The sequence below is a fragment of the Nerophis lumbriciformis genome, linkage group LG04, assembly GCF_033978685.3.
Source record: "Nerophis lumbriciformis linkage group LG04, RoL_Nlum_v2.1, whole genome shotgun sequence".
Lineage (NCBI taxonomy): Eukaryota > Metazoa > Chordata > Actinopteri > Syngnathiformes > Syngnathidae > Nerophis > Nerophis lumbriciformis.
In genome coordinates, this window is record NC_084551.2 from 48,310,000 (window position 1) to 48,337,521 (window position 27,522).

Below are 27,522 nucleotides of genomic sequence, written 5' to 3' on the forward strand. Positions count from 1 at the left end.
ATGGCTACCAAAAGCACCTTATTGCAGTGAAACTTGCCAAGGGGACATGTAACCAAATATTAACATTGCTGTATGTCACATTTTCAGTAGACCCCTAATAAATTCATAAAAGAACTAAACTGCATGAATGTTTTTTGGGACCAATAAGTATGTGCTCCAATCACTTTATCACAAAAAAATAAGAGTTTAAGAAACTATTGGAAATTCAAGACACCCATAACATTATGTTCTTTACAAGTGTATGTAAATTTTTGACCACGACTGTACATTTTAGACAAAATCGCCCATCCCTTTTGAAAACACTTCCAAGAGTACTAACTGCCATAGTAATAATACTTCTTTCCTGCTGCGTCCTGGTAAACGTGATTCAGAGAACTTGTTAGGGGTCACTGGGTCATTTTGGCAGTCACGCACACATCCTGATAAAACCGGTATCTTCAGGCAGCTGTGTTCCGTCGCCGTGGCCACCGCCTCCTTGAGCCCGCGGCTCGTGTGTCAGCGTGGAAAGTTTGTCGGGAGTCCGCAACCCTCCTTGAGGGAGCGCGGCAGGGAATGCTTGCAGACAGGCGGAGTAGCCGCCGTAATGAGGCTGTCACCGTGGCAACACACCGGTGGATGTGGCAGTCGTGTTGACCTTTCGAGGTCAAAGCCTGCGTTTTGTCAGGACGTGTGAAATAGAAACACTTTAGGTGTAACATTAATTCATTATTAGATTATATTGTTATAATAATAAAGTCCAACCTGTGATTTAGCAATGAAAGTCCACTACCGCCCCCATGTGGCCGTCACTGGGAATGGCGGGTGGTCCGGCGAGAGCAAAAAGGCGCACAAGAAGCTTCTTAATTGAATTTATTAAGTTGTAGGTGATCAGTCCATCATCATAGTCGTGTCTTTTCATTGTTAAAATACACTTTGCTGTAACGGAGCTGAGAGTTAGTGGCTCACAACATCGCTCGTATAAAATGAAGACATGATGATCAACACTGCGATGCAACGTTCCTGTCCATCGTGGCGCCGCAGAGGGCTGGTTTATGTTGTTGTTAATAACACTACACAGAGCTAATAGTAATTATAGAATTCATTTAAAAAAAAAAGACCACCACAGCTTTACGCTTTGACCAGTTTGGAGACGAGAAGAGAATATGAAATAAAACCAAAAAGCAACAAAGACCCTCAAGACTGTACAATTGTTCGGAATCTCTTAGCGAGCCTCGTGGTTGTTTTGTCCACAGTCCCAAATCCAGGTCTCTTACCCCACCCCCCGGACTGACGGACACTGACGTCACGGAGCGGGACGTTCCACATCTTCTCTTCCGTGGGCGACACTGACGAAGCGCAACGGGAAGCATCTGGTGGACGCGCGGAGGCCTCATCGTTGCAACATTTATTTCCACAGAAGAAGAAGAACCGCTTTTGTTGGGGTTAGTCGCTGAAAGGAGCGCGCTCACAGTGCATCCAAGGGTGGGTGTGGCTAACGAGGCCCCCTTTTCACGCTGGCAGGCTGGTCTCGCTTCAATGTGGGGGTTAGTTGTTGTTGTTGTTCAGGCGTTGTAGTGATAACATGCATCTTTTATATTCTTCTTAAAAAAAAGTTTGTTTAAAAAAAAAAAAAAGTACATTAAGAACAAACAAAAAGGTTTTAGAAATGCAGCTATACAAAGTCTTTCGCTATCCACAAGGGTGGGGTGAGGACAAGGTTTGACGTCGGGAATTTGAGAAACCCAATGTGTGTGAGTGTGTGTTTTCTTGTGTGTGTGTGTGTGTGTGTGTGTGTGTGTGTGTGAGTGCGTGTTGGGGGCGGAAGGGGGTCTTCTTAGTTACTGCAGCACTTGCGGCTGTTGGCCTGGTTCGTCTCCGTCAGGTCCACGCCCCGGTTCCGCCCGCCGCTGGCGCCGGCCGCTTGTGGCTCGTTCTTGGGGAGCTTCTTGGCTGCGATGACATCATCACACATGCGTTTACCTCCATGCGTCTGTTTTGTCAGGATGGGTCTCCCTCCACTTAATAAAAAGGCGGCAAGGCACCGTCGATGACCACAATGTACCCTGGATGTTCCCAATGGTGCCAATTCACAAATGGATGAAGGAAGATTAACGGTGGAGTTGCTCCACCCAGTGGCGAGGTTGCTAAATTACACTTTCGTGAACCCTTTACCAAAAACATTTATTAACAAAATACCACGCTCACATGTGAGATAGTTACATAAGCCTGGGCTGATAAACTTTGCTTGACCATATGTTGACCTACCAATTGTTGCTGATCAACGATTTTATTGTCAACATTATTTTGACACCAAATTATACAGGATTATTCACATGTGAATAATATAAATAGTCTATTATACAGCATTGTTCACATGTGAATAATATAAATACAGTCTATTATGCAGCATTATTCACATGTGAATAATATAAATACAGTCTATTATACATCATTATTCACATGTGAATAACATAAATACAGTCTATTATACAGCATTATTCACATGTGAATAATATAGTCTATTTTACAGCATTATTCACATGTGCATAATATAAATACAGTCTATTATTCAGCATTATTCACATGTGAATAATATAAATACAGTCTTTTATACAGCATTATTCACATGTGAATAATATAAATACAGTCTATTATACAGCATTATTCACATGTGAATAACATAAATACAGTCTATTATACAGCATTATTCACATGTGAATAATGTAGTATATTTTACAGCATTATTCACATGTGCATAATATAAATACAGTCTATTATTCAGCATTATTCACATGTGAATAATATAAATACAGTCTATTATACAGCATTATTCACATGTGAATAATATAAATACAGTCTATTATACAGCATTATTTACACGTCCATCCATCCATTTTCTACCGCTTATTCCCTTCTGGGTTGCGGGGGGCGCTGGAGCCTATCTCAGCTACAATCGGGCGGAAGGCAGGGTACACCCTGGACAAGTCGCCACCTCATCACAGGCCCAACACAGATAGACAGACAACATTCACACTCACATTCACACACTAGGGCCAATTTAGCGTTGCCAATCAACCTATCCCCAGGTGCATGTCTTTGGAGGTGGGAGGAAGCCGGACTACCCGGAGGGAACCCACGCAGTCACAGGGAGAACATGCAAACTCCACACAGAAAGATCCCGAGCCTGGGATTGAACCCAGGACTACTCAGCACTAACCCCTGTTCCACCGTGCTGCCCTTTATTATTATTTACACGTGAATAATATAAATACAGTCTATTATACAGCATTATTCACATGTGAATAATATAAATACAGTCTATTATACAGAATTATTCACATGTGAATAATATAATTAAATTATACATTTAAGTCCCGTCAAAAAGGAACATATGCATTATACAGTCTGATGGCTGTCGGTATGAATATTAGTAGATATTAAAGTTTAAACGATATGCAGTAAATGTGTTTTTAATGTCAAAATGTAAAGAACAAATACATTTAGTAAGAAATTATTGGCCCTGCGACGAGGTGGCGACTTGACCAGGGTGTACCCCGCCTTCCGCCCGAAATGCAGCTGAGATAGGCACCAGCACCCCCCGCGCGACCCCGACAGGGACAAAGCGGTCAAAAATGGATGGATGGATTAAATAGACATAATAATTCAAGTACCGTATTTTTCGGACTATAAGTCGACGTTTTTTTCATAGTTTGGCCGTGGGTGCGACGTAAACTCCGGAGCGACTTATGTGTGAAATTATTAACATATTACCGTAAAATATCAAATAATATTATTTATCTCGTTCGCGTGAGCGAAGAAGCAAATGTCCGCAATCGTCACACACACGTCAGCAATCGTCACTCACACGCCAACCAATAACAATACGGCGGGGGCGGGTCATGGCAGAAGTGCATTGTGGGTTTTGGAATGCTAACTGCTATACGCTACTGCCGGAGCTATGAAAATGGATCACATCAACAATCGCGGTAACTTATAAAAACCGAGAAGGACTGAACTAAAATGGCACCGAAAAGGAAATCATATACTGCAGATTACGAGCTGGACATAGTGAAATATGCACCAGAAAACGGCGATCGAGCAGCAGAAAGAATGGACGCTAGCGGGGCATACCAGGAGCGACACCGAGGAGGAAGATTTCATGGGATTTAGCGATTAGTAGTGACAGATTGTTTGGTAAACGTATAGCATGTTCTATGTGTTACAGTTATTTGAATGACTCTTACCATGATGTGTTGGTTAACATACCAGGCACGTTCTCAGTTGGTTATTTGTGCGTCATATGGCGTACACTTATTCAGCCTGTTGTTCACTATTCTGTATTTATCTTAAATTGCCTATTATTGTCTATTCTTGGTGTTGGGTTTTATCAAATAAATTTCCCCCAAAAATGCGACTTATATTCCAGTGCGACATATGTGTTTTTTTTCTTCTTTATTGTGCATTTCCGGCCGGTGCGACTTATACTCCGGAGCGATTTATAGTCCGAAAAATACGGTATACTCTCTCCAATGCAATACATTTGTATTTCTCGTATATTTTCACATTGTCACTCAATTAATCAACGTTTATCTGTACAGCCCTTAATCTCAAGTGCCTTGAGGGGCTGCATTGTAATTGGAATGCAAACTTTGAAACAAATTATAAAAATAAAATATACTGTTAGCAAAAGTTTGCACTTGATTAAAAATCACAACCAAAAGCAATAAAATAGATTATGTCTATCTGTTAAGGTGGGGTGGAAGACCTCCAAATATACACTACTACTAGGCCACCTACCGTATTTTCCGCACTATAAGGCGCACCTAAAAACCACAAATTTTCTCAAAAGCTAACAGTGCGCCTTATAACCCGGTGCGCTTTATATATGGATAAATATTAAGATTCATTTTCATAAAGTTTCGGTCTCGCAACTTCGGTAAACAGCCGCCATCTTTTTTCCCGGTAGAACAGGAAGCGCTTCTTCTTCTACGCAGGCAACCGCCAAGGTAAGCACCTGCCCCCATAGAACAGGAAGCGCTTCTTCTTCTACTGTAAGCAACCACCCGCCCGCGTAGAAGAAGAAAAAGCGCGCGGATATACCGTACGTTTCATTTCCTTTGTGTGTTTACATCTGTAAAGACCACAAAATGGCTCCTACCAAGTGACAGGGATCCGGTTCATGAAAAGACGCAATCTCTCCATCCGCACACGGATTAGTATTTCACAGCAACTGATATTCCTGTGAACCGCACTGTGGATACAACGGGAGCACGTACGGTGAATATTCGCACCACAGGGAATGAGAAGTCATCCTTCACTGTGGTTCTAGCTTGCCATGCTAATGGCCAGAAACTTCCACCCATGGTGATATTCAAAAGGAAGACCTTGCCAAAAGAGACCTTTCCAGCCGGCGTCATCATAAAAGCTAACTCGAAGGGATGGATGAAGAAAAGATGAGCGAGTGGTTAAGGTAAGTTTAAGTTTACGCGAAGAGGCCGGGTGGCTTTTTTCAGCAGCTCCGTCCATGTTGATATACGATTCCATGACTGTTTTTTTGACATTCCTTTAGCGCAGTTAGATGCGGCTTACAACACGGGGCGGCTTATGGGTGGACAAAGTTTTGAAATATGCCGTTCATTGAAGGCGCGGCTTATAACCCAGGGCGCCTTATGGTGCGGAAAATACGGTACTCAGTGGCCTAGTGGTTAGAGTGTCCGCCCTGAGATCGGTAGGTTGTGAGTTCAAACCCCGGCCGAGTCATACCAAAGACTATAAACATGGGACTCATTACCTCCCTGCTTGGCACTCAGCATCAAGGGTTGGAATTGGGGGTTAAATCACCAAAAATGATTCCCGGGCGCGGCACCGCTGCTGCCCACTGCTCCCCTCACCTCCCAGGGGGTGATCAAGGGGATGGGTCAAATGCAGAGGACAAATTTCACCACACCTAGTGTGTGTGACAATCATTGGTACTTTAACTTTAACACAACCAAAAGCAATAAAATAGGCTATGTCTATAAAGGTGGAGGACCTTTAAACATACACAACCAAAGCAATAAATAAAATAGCTAATTAAAGTTATTGTGACCAAAAGAATCCCGATATTGTTGAATATGCTCAAAAAGTACTTATACTCACACTGAAATATGTTAACCAAGTTGTAGTTTTTTATTTTTTAAACCTAAAATTAATAGACACACAAAATGCTTTCTTGGCAGAGGAAACATTAAATATTGTTCCGGCTACAGAAGAGCCAAATTATTTTTATTTGTGTGTTTAAATATGTTTATCTTCTTGGGTTTGCATTTGGAAAGGTTTTAGAATGTTTTCTAATGAATGCAAATTAAGCAACCATTTTTTCACGCCCCGTTTATGTGACATCACACGAGTTCACTTCCTGTTGACGAAATCTGTTTCTACTCGGAACTGTTTAGTTTATATCGATCACTTTGGTCAAAGGCAGCACAGCCTTTACATTCAATGTGAATAGTATATCTTGGTTGTTTAGACAACAATGTGTTTATACAAGTTTAGACTAAGGTAACGGGGAAGGACATTAATGTCTATTGTTTTCATGTTAGCATTTAAGCTACCTCGTAGAGTATACTAATAAAGTACCGCGGTACTATCCATCCATCCATTTTCTACCGCTTGTCCCTTTCGGGGTCGCGGGGGGTGCTGGAGCCTATAAAAAACCATACTATACTGCTTCTGAAAAATACCGGTACATTTTTCGTCGTGACATTGCTGGTAAAACGAGCAGAGGCACATGTTAAGCAACGCACACAGAAACAGCGCGAAAATAGAAAAGGAAGAATGGACGCATTTTGGCTTAAAAACTAACTATAAAGTTGAAGCGCCGCTCTGCAAGAGGTGCTTAGCTATTGCTCTTGTTAGCCGTTAGCTAGCTAGCGGCTAATGTCCATTTGCAGTCGGTAGAGTTTTAGCTACACTATATTGCCAAAAGTATTTGGCCACCCATCCAAATGATGAGAATCAGGTGCCCCAATCACTTGGCCCGGTGTATAAAATCAAGCACTTATGCATGGAGACTGTTTCTACAAACGTTTGTGAAAGAATGGGCCGCTCTCAGTGATTTCCAGCGTGGAACTGAACAAACTGCAACAAATCCACTCGTGAAATTTCCTCGCTCCTAAATATTCCGAAGTCAACTTTATAAGAAAATGGAAGAGTTTGGGAACAGCAGCAACTCAGCCACCAAGTGGTAGGCCACGTAAACTGACAGAGAGGGGTCAAGACTTTCTGCACAGACTTTCTGCACAGTCAGTTGCTACAGAGCTCCAAACTTCATGTGACCTTCCAATTAGCCCACGTACAGTACGCAGAGAGCTTCATGGAATGGGTTTCCATGGCCGAGCAGCTGTGTCTAAGCCATACATCACCAAGTCCAATGCAAAGCGTGGGATGCAGTGGTCCCCAACCTTTTTTTAACTGCGGACCGGTCAACGCTTGAAAATTTGTCCCACGGACCGGGGGGCAGGGTATGGTATTTTTTATATATTTTTTTGTCATAAAAAAATACAATCATGCGTGCTTACGGACTGTATCCCTTGCAGACTGTATTGATATATATTGATATATAATGTAGGAACCAGAAATATTAATAACAGAAAGAAACATCCCTTTTGGGAGAATGAGTGTGAATGAGTGTAAATGGGGGAGGGAGGTTTTTTGGGTTGGTGCACTAATTGTAAGTGTATCTTGTGTTTTTTATGTTGATTTAATAAAAATAAAAAAATATATATATATTTTTTATTTATTTCTTGTGCGGCCCGGTACCAATCGATCCACGGACCGGTACCGGGCCGCTGCCCGGTGGTTGGGGACCACTGGTGTAAAGCATGTCGCCACTGGACTCTAGAGCAGTGGAGACGCCTTCTTTGGAGTGATGAATCACGCTTTTCCATCTGACAATCTGATGGACCAGTCTGGGTTTGGACGTTGCCAGGAGAATGCTACATTTCGGATTGCATTAATAAATGATAAATGGGTTGTACTTGTATAGCGCTTTTCTACCTTCAAGGTACTCAAAGCGCTTTGACACTACTTCCACATTTACCCATTCACACACACATTCACACACTGATGGAGGGAGCTGCCATGCAAGGCGCTAACCAGCACCCATCAGGAGCAAGGGTGAAGTGTCTTGCTCAGGACACAACGGACATGACGAGGTTGGTACTAGGTGGGGATTGAACCAGGGACCCTCGGGTCGCGCACGGCCACTCTCCCACTGCGCCACGCCGTCCCTTGCATTGTGCCTAGTGTGAAATTTGGTGGAGGAGGAATTATGGTGCGGGGTTGTTTTTCAGGAGTTGGGATTGGCCCCTTAGTTCCAGTGAAAGGAACTTTGAATGCTCCAGGATACCAAAACATTTTTGGACAATTCCATGGGATGGCACTTCAAATTCATATGTCAGTAAAGGCAGGTAGCCAAATACTTTTGGCAATATAGTGTACTTCTAACTCACTAATCCTCGCCACCATGACGACAAATAAAGTACGTTTCTTACAAGTATTATTCCTGCAAGACGGGCAATAGCTAAACATGCTTCACTACACACACAGCAATGTAACGCTCCTGAATGAAAACAAATTCTATGGGTGGGTCTACATACACAGACATAGACTGTAACGATACCAAGTACAAGAGCCGTGCATAGTCGATACTACAATGATTACATCGATATTTTTTATTATCACAAAGTCTTTTGTCTTTTTATTGTTTATAAACCCAGGAAATACATCCCTGGACACAGGAGAACCTTAATCATGACCAATGTATGATTGGTGATCCCCAAATGTGTAGTATCACCCAAAACTAATGCGAAGTATCAAGAATAATAAGTAGATTAATTATCTGTTTTCTACTGTTTGTCCCTCATCATTTTGACAAAATAATAGAATGGGAAACGACACAATATGTTACTGCATACGTCAGCAGACAAATTAAGAGCCTTTATTTGCTTACTTACTGCTAAAAGAGAACTTGTCTGGTATGTTTAATATCTTATTTAATGAAAAAATTATTATTTGATTGTATTAAAAGTTAATTTTCATTTATCGTTCGGTTAGTTAATTTTATCCTATATCGGCCCAGGTCTAGTGGAATAATGTGTTTGAGGAGACACATACCAATGGCCATGAATATCTCGTTGACGTTCATGGAGGTCTTTGCCGACGTCTCCATGAAGAGCAGGCTGTTGTCGTCGGCGTACGACTGTGCGTCCTGTCAACGTAAGAACAACATTGTCAACGTATTTTTGTGAACAAAATCAACGTCAAACATTTGCTAAAGAGCAATCACTTGTCCTATGACCCACTTTTTGTATGATTCAGTTCTTTAACACAATCTTTTGCACAAGACTTTCCCCCAGGGGTCGTATACCATCTCGGTTATCGTACGGCCAAACATTCCACGTAACAAACTTGTCCGCTAGCCCGCGTATCATTTCACATAATTCAGTGTCCAAACTAACAATTCACGTGCTGGTGATTCATTCTGTGTATTTCTTTTACGGAGTACGACTGCAAAGTAATCCATCATAGGGCCAAAGAAAGTTGCGAGTACCAGCACTTTGATAAAGAAGATGAGAAACCCAAATAAATTCCAGCAAAGTACAAAAAGCGTGTCCTTTCTCTCTGCCAACAAGAATCTTTAATACCATTTAAACCAAGGGTCTCCAAACTTTTTCTACCATTTTTAATATATTTTTATTCTGTAAAGAATGCTAAAAACAGAAATTACACATATTTAAAGATAGAACTTTGAGACAGCTTTCTTTCTTTCTTTTCGTTTATTTCGAACATGAACACACTTACAGCATAATACAACACACAATTTCATAACATTTCTCTTTACATCATGTCCGAAAAGGAGTAGGAAGAAGCAAAGCTTATTTAATCCTATTTCAGAGCGTTAACAAATATATACATTCATTTATAGTAAAATGACATCCGTGAATGAGTAATACAACAGTTTTGTAATATGTAATTAATTAAGTCAGTCATTATTAACATACTGAGATGAAGAATATCTTATTTTCAATAAGATTGAAAGTATTTCTTATAATTCTTCTTCTTTGTACTTTGTAAGCACTATTAATTTGAACAACCTCTTAAACTGGATCATGTCAGTACATTGTTTAACTTCTTTACTTAATCCATTCCATAATTGAATTCCACATACTGATATGCTAAAGGTTCTAAGTGTTGTACATGCATACAAATGTCTTAAATTAGATTTTCCTCTAAGGTTATATTTCTCCTCTTTAGTTGAGAAGAATTGTTGTACATTCTTTGGTAGCAGGTTATAGTTTGCTTTGTACATCATTTTAGCTGTTTGCAATTTTACCAAATCATCGAACTTTAATATTTTTGACTCAATAAATAAAGGGTTTGTATGTTCTCTATATCCAACATTATGTATCATTCTAATTGATCTTTTTTGTAACACGGTGAACAAATGTAGCGCACATTTGTAGTTATTTCCCCATATTTCTGCACAATAACTCAGATATGGTAACACTAGCGAGCAGTAGAGAATATGAAGTGATTTTTGGCCCAGGACGTATTTTGCTTTACTCATTATTGAAATGTTTTTTTCCACCTTATGTTGTATATTTTGTATATGAGATTTCCAGGTCATTTTATCATCTATTAATACTCCCAAAAATCTGGTTTCTTTTACCCTTTCAATGTCTACTTTAATAATGTCACTTTGTGTTAGAAGTGGCATTATTATTCTTATATGATATCGGAACCTTGAGTATTGGCCAATAACGACATTAATCCAATACGATATCAGTACAAATTATATACTTTTGTTTAGTAGTGTGGAATGTTAGAAAAAGTTTGATCAAGTGTATAAAAAGGTATAGAAAAACACTAAAATATTTATTATCAACCGTCTAGAACGGACGTATGCTGTCTTTGGGTAAAGTGAAGTGATAATTGTTTTTGGCACACCTAGTTGGTACAATAATTCAATACGGTCACGGTGTAGTAAGTGGAACGATGCGGACATGTTTGTTTCTAATATGCATTTGCCTTGGAGACTTTGTATATTTTAAGTAATATGCAACTATGCTTATTTGATACCTGTCTATGTATCAAATGTGCTGTTTTAGACTAAAATATTGTTCAATTAAGGACACCTATTAAGTATGTCTAGCATGTGTGCTATTGTGTGCTTAGCTGTCGTGTAGCTGCTAGCTCCTACAGTATACAACATGTTTACCTTTTTAAATGACTTGACTTGGGCTGGGACGATTCGTCTACTAAGTAGATGTAATGTACCTTGCATCAGTGCGTCGGGAAAAGGTGGCCGCACACGTAGAAAAAGATGTCACTGTGTTTTAATCGAATTTGAATATGCTGCTTCCTCGTAGACTTTGAATCTGTGCATAATATTTTATACTTGTTTGTATTGACAAATGTGCTGTTTCAGACTGCATTATTGCTAAATTAAGGACACTTATTAAAGGTGGGGGAAATAATCGATTTTTAGATGCATTGCAATTCAGACATATACACGGATTATAGAATCGATTAGTGAACGTCACTAATCGATAATCAATTTATTTATTATAAATAATGCAGACAGTTCTAAAATTTGGCTGAGTGCAACGAGACACCTCACCGGGAGATCAGACCAGCTCCTTTACTTTTGGGCACGTATGGTCAAGTTTTACACACATTTCCATTAATTTCATAAATGTGATGGGAATTAATTTTATTATTTCAAACAAATTGGTTTTTTTTTTAATTTTCGTTACTTAATGAAACGAAAATAATTATAAAACTGCATCAATATACATAAATTAAAGATGCATCAATAATCGATTTTGAATAGAATAGCTCCTGAATCTTGGAGGTGCCCAAAGATGCCCACCTCGATTTATTATGTATACCAAGATTGGGCTAATCCGATACTTGTTATTTTGCCATCTTATTGGGACACCCCTAGTTATGAATAGGGTTGCAAAATTCCGGGAATATTCAAAGTTGGAAACTTTCCATGGGAATTAACGGGAATTAATGGGAAACTAATTGGAATAAACATTGAATGCAACATGCTAGATCTTGCAGCATGATTATTAGCTAAAACAGCCTGATTTAATGCAAATTCAGGAGAATTTCAACCCTGCACTGTGCATTCCTGCATCACATGTGCAGTGCATTCTTCCATCACATGCACAGATAATTCCCAGCATGCTACACACTACAGCAGGGATATTGAGGCCACACTAGTATTTGAGCCCAAGGACTTCATCCGGTCAGGTAAGTTTTGATGATATTACTGGGGTAAATATATTTGATCTATGGTATTTCAGTTAAATAGAGGTGTAATTGCTTGTTACTGTATGACTGTAGACTACTCCAGCAGACTTCCACTCAAGCTAGCTAGCTGTTCCTGTACTTGTTCAATGATTTTGGGGCCAATGTCTCTAGCTAGCTAGGTTTATGTACCACCACAGTCTCATAATGAACGGAAAATATTTCTCCGTTAGCCGTGATGCTAATTTTCTCAATGTTAAATCCCATTCATTTATGCTGACAACGTTAGCGATCCGAATTTACCTTTTTTGTGATCTGTAAAGTTCAACTAGCAAATACTAAATCAAAATGTGTAGTTTCCTCTGCCTTATGTTCTGCTAGTCATTCTGTTGTCATACAAGAATGTAGGTTATAGTTTGATTTAGCATGCTGATTGAGTGTTCATTTATTCATCTAGCCTATTTCTATTCATTTGTCCATCAGTAAAATATTTTTAAAGACTACTCCAATTGTTTAGCTGACTATTTACATCTGTGTGTGGCATTGCATTAGTGTTTTACTAGAATAAATAAATACCAACAGAATAATGTACACCATCTGATGTGTGGAGACATTTCACCCCAACAAATGTAGGCGGAAAGGCTGTGTACATTTGCAAATACTGTGCAAAGAGCTGTGTCAAAAATGCCACAAAGATGCAGCAGCATATAGACAAGTGCCCAATAATATATAATTATTGTAATTCCCCATTAATTCCCATGGATGGTGTCCAACTTTAAATAATAAAAAAATGGCCAATATTTCCAAACTTCCAGAGCTTAACTTCCTGTGGTAAATTTCCGGAAAGTTTCTGGAAACTTTCCTCCTCTTTGCAACCCTAGTTATTAATATCCAAATTTAAGCTTTTTCTCACTGCATTGTCTTTTTGCTATTTTTTTCTTGCATTGTTACATTCTTTGTTTAATTTTATTTAACAATAGCCTTGCGAGCCAACAAAACCCAAGTCCCCGATTTAGACATTTTATCCATCATTTATATGTATTTAACTTTGTTTTCTACGTGTAAATCTGCATTCTCTATAAAATAAATGTGTTCATATTTGCATTGTCTTTTTGCTATTTTTTTCTTGCATTGTTACATTCTTTGTTTAATTTTATTTAACAATAGCCTTGCGAGCCAACAAAACCCAAGTCCCCGATTTAGACATTTTATCCATCATTTATATGTATTTAACTTTGTTTTCTACGTGTAAATCTGCATTCTCTATAAAATAAATGTGTTCATATTTGTGGGTGCCTGTAACAGATTGCTCATATTTACATTAGTTATTGAAGAAAACAGTGCTTCAGTTTTCATTAGGTCGTTTGGACTACTGACAAAAACAGGTACCACAGTACATCCACTTTGATAACCTGCGCTCCCAGGACACACCATTAGGTATACCTGCTGTACTGTGATCCAAGTGATTTTTAAAAATCACAATCAAAAGCAAGCAAACCAAAAAAAATAAAATTGGGCACATATTGAATGGGAGCATATCTGTTTTTGTGTTATGACTGAGGGTGTGAGAAATCTTTCATAGGGGTTCAAAAATGTATCACAGACCCATCAAACTATTTGGTGCTTCAAGGCAAAGGTGTACAAAATAACTGCAGTCAGAAAAATTCAAAGATGTTGGGGCCACCTAGAAGTATTTTGTGCATTAAAGATGCTGGAAGCAAGCCACTGTATGTCAGAATGCTAAGCTTTCTTAACAAAACATCCACACTTGCTCAGTAACGGTCAAATGCGGTAATACACTGCGAAAACTGAAATCTAAGTAAGATTAAATATCGCAAGTAAGGGTGATATTTGCTTATTTTCTGTCTGATAAGATAATTCTTCTCACTAAGCAGATTTTATGTTAGTGTTTTACTTGTTTTAAGGGTTTTGGTCCTAAATTACTTGTTGCTGAGATTCTATGGCCTATATTGAGTAAAACATGCTTGAAACTAGAATATCAACTGTTGCAAAACTGTGTTATCAACACTCAGGTATAAAACTACTTTTTTAAAGTACCGTATTTTTCGGACTATAAGTCGCAGTTTTTTTCATAGTTTGGCCGGTGCGACTTGTATGTTTTTTTCCTTTTTTATTATGCATTTTCGGCAGGTGCGACTTATACTCCGGTGCGACTTATACTCCGAAAAAATACGGTAATCATTTCTTATTTCAAGCATGAACAAAAAGAAATCATGACTTTGTGACACAATTGTGTCTCATAATTAAAACAGATGACAGCCAAATAGACTTTGCTGTTTTACTTGCAATGAAACAATAGAAAATACGTACTCATATGGTAGTACAGTTGGCACAGTACAGTAAACTGACAGTTAATATTTAAACATTTAACATTTCAAACAAAAATAGTTCATGCACATTCAGATGAATTCTTAAAAATTACAATAAAAATTTTTTTGGCCGGGGGCCGGGCTGTATATATGCGCACTAATTGACTGAAAGAGCACGCACTTGGTGCGATGATGTCATGTTATCAATGGGAAAATGCATTTTTAGACAATATGATTTGCCTGAGCGGCGAGGAGACCCCGAGAGTAACAAGCGGTTGCCTTTTTACCTTTCCATTAAGAACAATAAATTAGTTTTTAGTATAAGTTTGCTGGTTTCAAGAAATGTAATGCCGAGCGCATATCATTATGTCAAGATAATGGCACTAGCGTTTACTTAATTTAAGAATATTTTTCAACATATTGAGAAAAAAGGTCTCATGTTTTTTTTTCTACCAAGAAAAGTGCACTTGTTATTAGTGAGAATATACTTATTTTAAGGTATTTTTGGGTTCATTGAGTTTAGCTAATTGTATTTGTTTTGGAAAGTCTTGACAAACCAAATGTTCTTGTTCTATTGGCAGATAATTTTGCTTAGTTCAAATAAAATACCCCTCGTTTTTGTATTTTTTTTCTTGTTTTTGAACACTGACTTTTTTCAGTGATCTTGACGCGTCGTTGCGGACACAGTAAATTGACTAACCTGGAAGTCGAGCGCTCGCTTGTTGGCCAGGTCGGCTTTGTTTCCCGCTAAGGCGATGACGATGTTCGGACTGGCTTGTCTCTGGAGCTCCTTCACCCAGTTCTTCGCCCGTACAAACGACTCCTGCGCACAGGAAGACTGTGTCAGTGGAATATTCCGGGGAGGAAACAGAGTTACCTATGATGCCTCTCCAGGCCGGACAGCAAGTAATACTGGACGATCTGCTTCAAAACATGTCAACCAGTTCAGAATACAAAGTTGCTTTTTCAAGAGAAGGGCGAGCTTCAACGAGGTGTTAGAAGAAGGTGGGAAGAAAAGAACAATGAAGACAGGAAGTTATGTAACGTAAGCAGACTCAGGTCAATGACAAGCAAGATTCTAAAAAGTGTGTCTGAAGATTTTTCAAGCCAATGCAAATGGCTAATTGATTTATGTATTTACCCTATGTACATGTTTAAAAACACATGTGCGCCCTAACATATCTACACTCCTCTCACAATCCCCCATTATTCAAAAAGAGACCTACTGTATACAATTGTCCATTTATAAAATGCATATGCTGGGAAGTTTAAGTCAATAAAGTGCCTGTACAGAGAGGCCTACAATTTATAAAATACCCCAAATATACAATGCATAAATTAAAAAACACCTACTTTAAAAGTCTTTGAATTTTTACAGACCACACCACAATACACAGCAACAATTTACCGTCTATAAAACGCATGCTAAGAAGCTTTAATTTATACAGTTAGTAAGATATTTGAAGGCTACACTAAATCAACACACAGGTAAAACATACTAGTCTTTTAATGTTAAACTAACTATGATATTTACTGTATTTCATATTCAAATACTAATCCTGTCAATGTTGGCAACACTGGTTGATCATTAAGAACCAATCGTTTGCAAAAAACAAAAATTAAAAATATTAGTTACATTTTTAAGGTCTGTGAGAAGCTTATTCCAGTCTTTTGTTGCTTTATTAGCAATAGAGCAGATTGGGCAAAAGCAATTTCTTTTTCTGTCGTCTTAGAGTAACGTCAAATCAAACAGGCTTCTGTTTGGATGACTGTATAAGCTTTAGCTAACAAGTTCATACATGTCACTTTTACATGGATGTAAGACTTTTATGATAGAATAACTTGCTTGTATTCGCTGACATGAAAAATGTACTAATGTGCATTTTTTTACTTTCATTTTTGAAAAGATCTACAAACATGTTCACTCAGCCATAAAAAAAGGTCAGTTGGGGCCCTGTAGCTGATGCAACATCCCGTTTACTGCCATCATGTCTATGCTCGCATTCAAAGCAGTATATTATGATGTTTTCTACATTCAAAACTCTTCTTTGTGGTCAACATAGCATGAAATGGTGGTGGTTTGGTAAAAAAATGTGCAATGATTGTTTTACAGACCGTCTTAAAGCCGCTTTCTGACCGTCTCTTCAGGGACTATACGCTATCTTGTATTATAAATGACAACATCGAAAGATGCATGTGCATGCACACAAAAACAGGTACCAGTAGGTAAGAAAAGATGAATGTAAATAATAAGTCTCCTTTACGAGACGCCATACATTAACTTACTTGTTAGCTACAATGTTGCACTTCTAGTACAGCTTTATTTCTTTTTAAACTTAACACTGTGCCATGAGCTCCACATTACATCTTTATTATCAACAAGAGAGTCAAATGAGAAACTCCCATCAGTACACTTCAATACAGTAAGCATAATGTGTAGACTACAGTGTGTATTTAATTTCTAAGTGTGCAAATGTTGCCAGTTTACAGTCCCACACAATTATGGGAAAAGATGATCAAAATGTTTTTTAAACTGTGAATTTCAACCACTTATTAGAGCATTATCACCAACATTTTGATCCCCTGATAAAATGTCTGCCAGGTTTCCACCCACCAGCCCCTCAATATAATTTAAAATGTACCGTAAATTCCGGATTATAAGGCACTACTTTTTTTCCTAGGCTTTGAACCCTGCGGCTTATAAAACGGTGCGGCTAATTCATGGATTTTTCTTCGTTGACGGTCATAATGCAAGTTTTATTAAAAAATACAGAGCAAACACACTGAATAGGTGTGTTTTTGTTTGTGCCATGGCGCCATCTTTTGGACGAGTTTGTTCACTACAGGTGCTGCAGCGCCGCATTGCCCTTCAATTTAGACTGAACCTTCAACTGAAAGTTCCATATTCTAGCCGTCCATAGCGTTGCTACTCGTATTGATTCTTCATTTATCATTCCAATCAACGTTTGTAAGTTTGACAATATAACGAAAACAATTCTTACTTACTAAAGTTAAAGTACCACTGATTGTCACACACACACGAGGTGTGGCGAAATTATTCTCTGCATTTGACCCATCACCCTTGACCCCTCCCCTGGGAGGTGAGGGGAGCAGTGAGCAGCAGCGGTGGCCGTGCCCGAGAATCATTTTTAGTGATTTAACCCCCAATTCCAACCCTTGATGCAGAGTGTCAAGCAGGGAGGTAATGGGTCCCATTGTTATAGTCTTTGGTATGACTCGGCCGGGGTTTGAACACACAACCTACCGATCTCAGGAACCGTCCCATGTGTGATGTCTGTAGGAGTGTTTTTAACGCATATTTATACATGCCATTGTAATGAAATCAAGCTAGCGTTGATAGCATTAGCTATTGATTGATTGAAACTTTTATTAGTAGATTGCACAGTACAGTATATATTCCGTACAATTGACCACTAAATGGTGACACCCGAATAAGTTTTTCAACTTGTTTAAGTCGGGGTCCACGTAAATCAATTCATGGTAATATGCTAACATGTTTACGAGTGTCTATTTTTGTCATTGTAAGGTAATGATACTTTCTTTTTGTATGGTTTCAGTTTCAGAAATTCCTCAGTAAATTCACCAAAACGTCACAGTGGAGTTATTGAGTCTGTTTAGCTGATTGGAGAGCTAGCTCCTGCAGCTAGCGGGTCCATGACGATGACTTCTGTTTTGTTTGATCAGTCGTTTTACTGCCGTGTGAGAAATAAAAGTATGTAAATATTTACAAATGATTTCTGTGTATATAACTCATTTCACAACGTTTATATCTGCGTCTAATAGTCCGGTGTGGCTAATATTTGGAAAAAATATCAAATTAGGTTGTTCCTCCCCCTCCACCTCCCAGCCAAGATGGCGATTACTGAGGGCGGTAAGCGCCCTTTCAAGTCCGTTTACTGACTGTTTTATTGTTTTGACGTTTGTAGAAGTCTCCTTCTAGTTTGGTGGGTGAATTACTCACGTCAGCTGGATACCGGTGTTCTGATTTAACAGCTGGTTTTATTTTGTCATCAAGCACTTGCATGACACACAACCTTTCAGTCCTCTTTTGTCTCATGTTCTCCAAGTCTCTCTCCAAACTTCCCCCTCCTCTCCTGCACCTGGCCGCTCACTCTTAAAGACAACGGATGATTTGATTAACACGTACCACCTGTGAAATCTAATCACCTGCCAGCTGTGTCTCGCCGTCAGCACATGCCCCGCCCCTGCCCCATGGCGCTTGCCCTCATCACCACGGACAGCGGCAGTGACTTTTACTCCTACAGACAGCGCTGGCCACACCGCATCCCACAACGTTTTACTGTCGACAGTGGTTCTCTTCTTTTTACACTTGCACGTCAGATGTTTTGACCTCACCTCATTGGTGATGTCGTAGACCACAATAGCGGCCTGAGCGCCTCGGTAGTACATAGGAGCCAGGCTGTGGTAGCGCTCCTGGCCGGCCGTGTCCCAAATTTCGAACTTGACTGTCGTGTCGTCCAAACATACCGTTTGGGTCAGGAAGGCGGCTGCGTGGGTTGGCGGGAAACAAAAGCACAGATTGGTTCCATCAAGCAGTGGAATACTACGTTGCTATGACAACCTGTTGGCGGTCGGTCTTCGCATCGCGGTTTACACATGTAATGTACGGAAAGATTAATTCATTCGAGGGCCAGACCTCCAATCGTGCTCTCCTGGAATTCGTGAAACTGGCCCTTGACGAAGCGGAGCACCAGACTGGACTTTCCCACCGCCGACTCCCCCAGAAGGACCAGCTTAAACTGGCAGATCTTGTTGCCGCCGTTGGGCCCATTGGGTCGGGTAGCTCCGCCTCTACTTGCCATGTCACTTTCTCTGGACGTTTCCTTTCGGATGCTGGGAAACATTTAGAAAAAAAGACATTGAATGTTAGGGGTGTACACAAAAAAATATATATTCATATTTCAATCGCGATTCTTATTCAAACTGATTCTAAATCGTTACATCCATCCATCCATCCATTTTCTACCGCTTATTCCCTTCGGGGTCACGGGGGGCGCTAGGGCCTATCTCAGCTACAATCGGGCGGGAGGCGGGGTACACCCTGGACAAGTCGCCACATAATCGCAGGGCCAACAAAAACAAAAAAATCGATTTTTTTTTTTACATTTTTTTTTAAATCGGTTAAAAAAATATTTTGAAAATATATTTCAGAATAACTGTTTTGAGGCCATCTCTATGCAAGTAAAAAAAAAGTCATTATAATTAATTAGAGATGTCCGATAATGGCTTTTTTGCCGATATCCGATAATCCGATATTGTCTAACTCTTAGTTACCGGTTCCGATATCAACCGATACATACAGTTGTGGAATTAACATATTATAATGCCTAATTTTGTTGTGATACCCCGCTGGATGCATTAATCAATCAATCAATCAAGGTTTTCCAAAATAAATCAACTCAAGTTATGGAAAAAAAATGCCAACATGGCACTGCCATATTTATTATTGAAGTCACAAAGTGCATTAATTTTTTTTGTAACACACCTCAAAACAGCAGCTTGGAATTTGGGACACGTCTCCCTGGGAGAGCATGAGGAAGTTGAGGTGGGCGGGGTTGGGGAGGGCGGGGTTGAGGTGGGCGAGGGGGGGTGTATATTGTGGCGTCCCGGAAGAGTTAGTGCTGCAAAGGGTTCTGGGTATTTGTTCTGTTGTGTTTATGTTGTGTTACGGTGCGGATGTTCTCCCGAAATTTGTTTGTCATTCTTGTTTGGTGTGGGTTCACAGTGTGGCGCATATTTGTAACAGTGTTAAAGTTGTTTATACGGCCACCCTCAGTGTGACCTGTATGGTTGTTGACCAAGTATGCGTTGCATTCACTAGTTTGTGAAAAAGTTGTAGATATTATGTCATTGGGCCGGCACGCAAAGGCAGTGCCTTTAAGGTTTATTGGCGCTCTGTACTTCTCCCTACGTCCGTGTACACAGTGGCGTTTTAAAAAGTAATACATTTTACTTTTAAAAACCGATACCAATAATTTCCGATATCACATTTTAAAGCATTTATCGGCCGATAATATCGGCAGTCCGATATTATCGGACATCTCTATAATTAATATTCCAAATAATATATTGCAAGAATTGGTTTGAATTGAGAATCGATTCTGAATGGAATCGTCACCACAGGAATCAGAATCAGATTGTATCGTAAGGTGCCCAAAGATTCACACACCTATTGAATATGATTATTATTGCACTTGTACAAACAACTAACTCTACATCATCAGGCGATTCTAACATTTTGGTATGTACTTGATGAGCGGGTAGAAATTCAATGTGTGAGGAAAAGTGTGGTGATGACCATAGAACAGTCAAAGCAACATACCGCCAGTCCGGTCTACTCATTACACAGCAGCTTAAGTGACAAGAAGTTGACAGACGTAAATTGCAAAGTCAGCCATTGTAAAGTGACTTAACTGCCTCGCATATTTTGACACGTTGACAACTAAGAGTGTGACGTAAAACATCGCAAGAAGTCCATGAATAATGTTTGTCTTAAAAGGGGAACTGCACTTTTGGGGGAATTGTTCCTATCATTCACAATCCTTATGTGAGACAAGAACACAAATGTTTTTTCTTTTTTTTATGTATTCTAATTCGTAAAATATGGCAAATACATTGCAAAAAACATCCCAAAAACTGCCAACAATAGTCCATGTACATCTCCTGACCTGAATATTAACCAAGCATTAGCGATATTATAGTAATTGCAAACGCAGAAAAACATTTTTTAGCCGCTCCGTGATCACAGAGAGCTAATTTGCTTATGCTACTATATTGACATATTGAGCGTGTGAACTGCTACATCGTGTCGGAGTTGGTGACAGTTAAGTCGAGATTATAAATTGTGAAGTATGCGGACAACACGACAGTAGTGGGCCTCATCCGTGACAACAACGACATGGACTACAGGGAGGAGGTGAAACATCTGGTTGACTGGTGCAGAACCAACAACCTGGTCCTGAATGTCAACAAGACCAAGGAGATCATCGTTGACTTCAGGAAGCACCAGTCCAAACACGCTCCACTCTACATCAACGGCACAGCGGTGGAGATAGTAAGCAGCACCAAGTTCCTGGGGGTGCAGATAACTGACAATATAACCTGGTCCCTACACACCGGAGCTCTTGTAAAAAGAGCTCAGCTGCGCATGCACTTTTTGCGTCGAATGAAAAGAGCACAGCTCCCTCCCCCCATTCTCAGCACATTCTACAGAGGCACTATAGAGAGCCTGCTGACCAACAGCATCTCTGTCTGGACTGAAGCCTGCAGTGCCTCAGACTGGAAGTCTGTCCAGAGAGTGGTGAGGACGGTGGAAAAGATCATCAGGACTCCTCTTCCTCCTATCCAGGAGATCGCAAAAAGCCGCTGCCTGACCAGGGCTCAGAAAATCTGCAAAGACTCCTCCCACCCCCACCAAGGACTGTTTTCACTGCTGGACTCTAGAAAGCGTTTCCACAGCCTCCGAAGCAGAACCTCCAGGTTCTGTAACAGCGTCTTCCCTCAGGCCGTAAGACTCTTGAACGCATCATAATTAAATTAAATTATCCCCTCAATTCCCCCCAAAATGGATTAACTCGCTGGAATAAAAAAGACAATATAACATACATCCATAAACGTAGACGCATGTGAAAAAGTGCAATATATATATATATATATATATATATATATATATATATATATATATATATATATCTGTACAGTAATCTATTTATTTATTTATATATATTTATACATATATACATTATATTGTTTATATATATTTATTTATTTATATATGCACCTTATTGCTTTTTTATCCTGCACTACCATGAGCTAATGTAACAAAATGTCATTCTTATCTGTGCTGTAAAGTTCAAATTTGAATGACAATAAAAAGGAAGTCTAAGTCTAAGTCTAAATCATGCCTCTCACCTGGACAGTAGAAGGTTGTGGTCATAACCCGAAAAGTTGGTCAACTTTGACATTCAACTTATACACAGAGATGGCAAGAAAAACAAAAAAAGGCGGTTGTTTGCCGCACTTTTTTCAACCCTTCATGTGAAATATGATTACCGTATTTTTCGGACTATAAGTCGCAGTTTTTTTTTCATAGTTTGTTTTATTCCTTTTTTATTATGCAATTTCGGCAGGTGCGACTTATACTCCAGTGCGACTTATACTCCAAAAAAATATGGTATATCTTCATCTAAACAGAAAGATTTGAACATCCCATCAGCCGGCATCCCAGTGAGAGCAGACAGTGTACAGTAAGTGATTGTTGTATTATGTATATATATCTTGTTTAGCACTTAGCAATACTGCTACGAGATGCTTAGTGTTCCACTAACATTGGATCGGTTTAGCACGCAGCGTCTAAAATTTGTAGATCATCCTCCTTATATTCAGGCTCAAAAATATAAAAAAGGTTCTGGTTCTGGATCATCATTTGTACCAAAGTCGTCTTTGATGGCTTTCATGAAGTCTGTCATGATTAGTAGTGTTGTTGAAGGGAAAAGCAAACATAAATATTACAGGTTATTATAAATGTGCTTGTTTCTGCATTACATTAATACTTACAGCATGTATATAAAACACTGATGGAGGTGTTTAGGGACGGAATACAGTGACTCTATTTGGCTACTTTGTTAGCTGACTTTGGCTAACATTTATTTACGAGTTAGAATACATGAAAAAAACAAAAACTTGTGCTTGCCTCACATAAGGATTGTGAATAATCGACAAAATTCCCAAAAAAAGAGCAGTTTCTCTTTAAGGGGCCATTTTTAAGGTAATTTCCATCTTCACTGTAATAATGTTATTTTGTCGTGAGTCCACAGTAAATGAAGCATCAACAGTAATGTAATGCGTCACGCTGACATGAGTCACCAGTAGTATTGTATTGCAGGTCACACAAAAAACAAACAAACGATGGTTGCTTGACAAACTGAACGAATAAGGTGTGTCCGTCCATGGCAACAATCACCATATGAGGATACATATTTTAGTATATTGACTTTCATATATGTACATTAATAGATATATTAAAAAAAAGGGGAGCACACATCTGGAGTAGTGTGGGAATATTTAGGCTACTTAATACATTCCGCAACAACATGTATTTAACCATCATACAACCCGTCTCACAGCTTGATGAAATGATATCCATCCATCCACCCATTTTCTACCACTTGTCCCTTTTGGGGTTGCAGGGGGCACTGGAGCCTATCTCAGCTGCATTTGCGGTTATTTTGTTTCGGAATTGACTAGGGATGTACCGGAATTGTAGATACCGCGGTGTTGCCGTTTCAAAAATCCCCCAATAATGCCATTTACGTGTGATGGCGTCAAAACAAAAAACTTGGTGAGTGTAGTTTTTATCTGGCGCTTTTGTGTTGGCCGGACTTCAAATTAACTACATCTCCCATCATCCCCTGCGCAGTGCGAGACCGGCAAGATAGGGGCGTGAAACACCGTAAAAGGGATAAAAGGAGGCAGCAATAAAGGGAGAAGAGTGTTTGTTGTAGATAAGAAAAATTTGGGGGGGGGAACATTTCCTCAAAATCTCTCCATAACTGTTTGAGTTATGTTGCTAACAAACAGATAAACAAACCCTGGCAAAAACAACCTCTTTGGCGTAGGTAATAAAGTCTGCGTACTAAAGCGCTACCTTCGTCTCCAGCAATTCTAAAGGCGACACTTCCGCGGTGGGAGCGCGGACATTGCACTCCGCGGGAAATAAGAAGCTACTTGATGAACCATCACCCGTAATAATATATTTGAAGCCAGCAAAACCATACATATACACATTTTTGAGGTATTTGCATTATTAAAAGTTAAAAAGTCATTTAACTTTTCAGAGAAACAGCATTTTCCAAACAGATACAACATTGGACACTGCTTCTTAGAAAGTAAATGTTAAACATTGTTTTTTTGATGTTCAAACTGCCACTTAAAAGACACTCAAATGTATTTTGTGTTGCTGTTGTTGCTTGAAACAGTGCGAAAAATACATGTATGTAGTAAAGTGAATATGATTAGTACATTTGAGCATTGTGTTTGTGTTTAATTACAGTAAGTGTGTTTATCCTAAACATCCCTGCCACTTCATTTTACACACAATGGCAGTTTTACCAAACGTTTCCACATGATTCTTTGCACCTAAAAATACATGTTTGTAGTAAAGAAAATGTGATAAGTATATTTGAGCGTTATGTTTGTGTTTATTTACAGTAAGTGTGTTTATTCTAAACATTCCTGCCACTTCATTTTCCACATAATGGGAGTTTTACCAAACCTTTTTTTGGAGGGGGACAATACCACAATAATATCGTACCGATCCGGGGTTGGAATTGGGGGTTAAATCACCAAAAATTGTTACAGAGCGCGGCCACCGCTGCTGCTCACTGCTCCCCTAACCTTCCAGGGGAATGGGTCAAATGCAGAGAGTCATTTCACCACACCTAGTGTGTGTGTGACAATCATTGGTACTTTAACTTTTTTGATTTACGCTTTTTTGTTGTTGCTTGAAATCATGCATGTTTCTTTGCACCTAAAAACACATGTTTGTAGTAAAGAAAATGTGATTGGTATATTTGAGCGTTATGTTTAGTTTATTTACAGTAAGTGTCCATCCATCCATTTTCTACCGCTTGTCCCTTTCGGGGTCGCTGCAGCCTATATCAGCTGCATTCGGGCAGAAGGCGGGGTACACCCTGGACAAGTCGCCACCTCATCATAAGTGCGTTTATCCTAAACATTCCTGCCACTTCATTTCCCACACAATGGCAGTTTTACCAAACGTCTGTTTTTGGACAATACCACAATAATATCGTACCGATCAAGGGTTGGAATTGGGGGTTAAATCACCAAAAATTATCCCTGAGCGCGGCCACCGCTGCTGGTCACTGCTCCCCTCACCTCCCAGGGGGATGGGTCAAATGCAGAGAGTAATTACACCAAACCTAGGGTGTGTGTGAGACTATCAGTGGTATTTCAACTTTAACTTTATTGTTATACCCTTTTTTGTTGTTGTTGCTTGAAACAAGGCATGTTTCCACAAGATTTTTTGAACCTAAAAATACATGTTTGTAGTAAAGAAAATGTGATAAGTAAATTTGAGCGTTATGTTTGTGTTTATTTACAGTAAGTGTCCATCAATCCATTTACTACCGCTTGTCTCTTTTGGGGTCGCGGGGGGTGCTGGAGCCTATCTCAGCTGCATTCAGGCAGAAGGCGGCGTACACCCTGGACAAGTCGCCACCTCATCGCAGGGCCAACACAGATAGACAGACAACATTGTTCATCCTAAACATTCCTGCCACTTCATTTTCCCACACAATGGCAGCTTTACCAAGCGTTTTTTTTGGACGACACAACAATAATATCGTACCAATTAAGGGTTGGAATCACCGAAAATGATTCCCGAGCACGGCCACCGCTGCTGCTCACTGCTCCCCTCACCTCCCAGGGGGATGGGTCAAATGCAGAGAATAATTTCACCACACCTAGTGTGTGTGTGAGACTATCAGTGGTATTTCAACTTTAACTTTATTGTTTTACACTTTTTTGTTGTTGTTGCTTGAAACAGTGCACGTTTCCACATGATTCTTTGCACCTAAAAATACATGTTTGTAGTAAAGAAAATGTGATTAGTATATTTGAGCGTTTATTTACAGTAAGTGTGTTTATCCTAAACATTCCTGCCACTTCGTTTTCCACACAATGGCAGTTTTACCAAACGTTTTTTTTGGACAATCGTACCGATCAAGGGTTGGAATTTAGACTTAGACTTCCTTTTTATTGTCATTCAAATTTGAACTTTACAGTACAAATAAGAACGACATTTGGGAATGGGTGAAATGCAGAGTAATTTCAGCATACCTAGTGTGTGACAATCATTGGTACTTTAACTTTTTTGATTTACGCTTTTTTTGTTGTTGTTGCTTGAAACAGTGCATGTTTCCACATGATTCTTTGCACCTAAAAATACATGTTCGTAGTAAAGAAAATGTGATTAGTATATTTGAGCGTTTATTTACAGTAAGTGTGTTTATCCTAAACATTCCTGCCACTTCATTTGACACACAATGGCAGTTTTACCAAACCTTTTTGTTTTGTTTTTGTGGACAATACCACAATAACATCGTACCGTGGCCTTAACACCGTGACCATATCGTACCCGTGATATTTTGATACCGTTACATCCCTGAAATTGACAAGTTTACGCAACCTGTCCTCTTGTTATTGTTGACTTAGCACGAATTAGCAGCGTGCTAGCGTTAGCAGCGCGGCTAACTGACGAAAGTTCGGAACGTATTTCCCCAAGACTCATTTTTATCCCCCCCAGCTATTAAGTCCACTACGCGTCGTGTCGTGTCATTTGGACCCACCTACACATAGTGGCGTGAGAATTGTGCGCGCTTTGGCGAAGGAATTGTAAATGTGGCGTAAGTTATGTGTTTGGGTGTGTACGCGGCTAGTGACAGATAGCTAGGCTAGCTGTCACTACGAACTGACCCGACTAAATGGTGGTGAAAATGTTCATTTTGCATGTTTTGTTATTCGAACATAACGAATGACACTCGGAACCGCCCAAGTCGTCATGCCGGCGAATTTAGCCCTTCCAGTGTCGACGGCACTTAAGCGGAGCCGACACCCGGCTAGCTGGAAGCGGCTAATGCTAATGCTCGCTGTACTCACCCGGCCAAGAAACGAAGCCGCTGGGTGTGATTACAATGTCTCCGCAGTAAAAAAAATAAAAAAAAATTAAAAAAAATGAACACTTCAAGCCGTCTTGCTGTGCGCCGAGGTCGGGCGAGCTAATGAAGCAACCGATTATTCTCCAGCAGGCTCCGCCACTTTAACTTCCCGGTTGGCTTTGTACGTACGAGCG

At 39.7% G+C, this 27,522-nt stretch overlaps 1 protein-coding gene across 1 annotated transcript; it reads right to left on the reverse strand.

The window, feature by feature from the left end:
• Positions 1 to 833: 833 nt before the first annotated feature.
• Positions 834 to 27,479, reverse strand: LOC133603386 (ras-related protein Rab-5A). Its single transcript, XM_061956569.2, has 6 exons — positions 27,330 to 27,479; positions 19,288 to 19,484; positions 18,987 to 19,138; positions 15,310 to 15,432; positions 9,136 to 9,229; positions 834 to 1,929 (listed from the first exon to the last, which is right to left on the reverse strand). Exons 2-6 carry the CDS (start codon positions 19,451 to 19,453, stop codon positions 1,814 to 1,816), a joined length of 651 nt encoding a protein of 216 aa, XP_061812553.1. The 5' UTR covers positions 19,454 to 19,484; positions 27,330 to 27,479; the 3' UTR covers positions 834 to 1,813.
• Between the last annotated feature and the right edge of the window lie 43 nt (positions 27,480 to 27,522).

Excerpts from the sequence above, each read along its gene's own strand:
- LOC133603386 (XM_061956569.2), bottom strand. The coding sequence starts at position 19,453 with ATGGCAAGTAGAGGCGGAGCTACCCGACCCAATGGGCCCAACGGCGGC. Across the intron at positions 19,139-19,287 it reads CCAGGAGAGCACGATTGGAG|CCGCCTTCCTGACCCAAACG; the intron begins GTCTGGCCCTCG and ends CAACCCACGCAG. Across the intron at positions 15,433-18,986 it reads TCTACGACATCACCAATGAG|GAGTCGTTTGTACGGGCGAA; the intron begins GTGAGGTCAAAA and ends TCCTGTGCGCAG.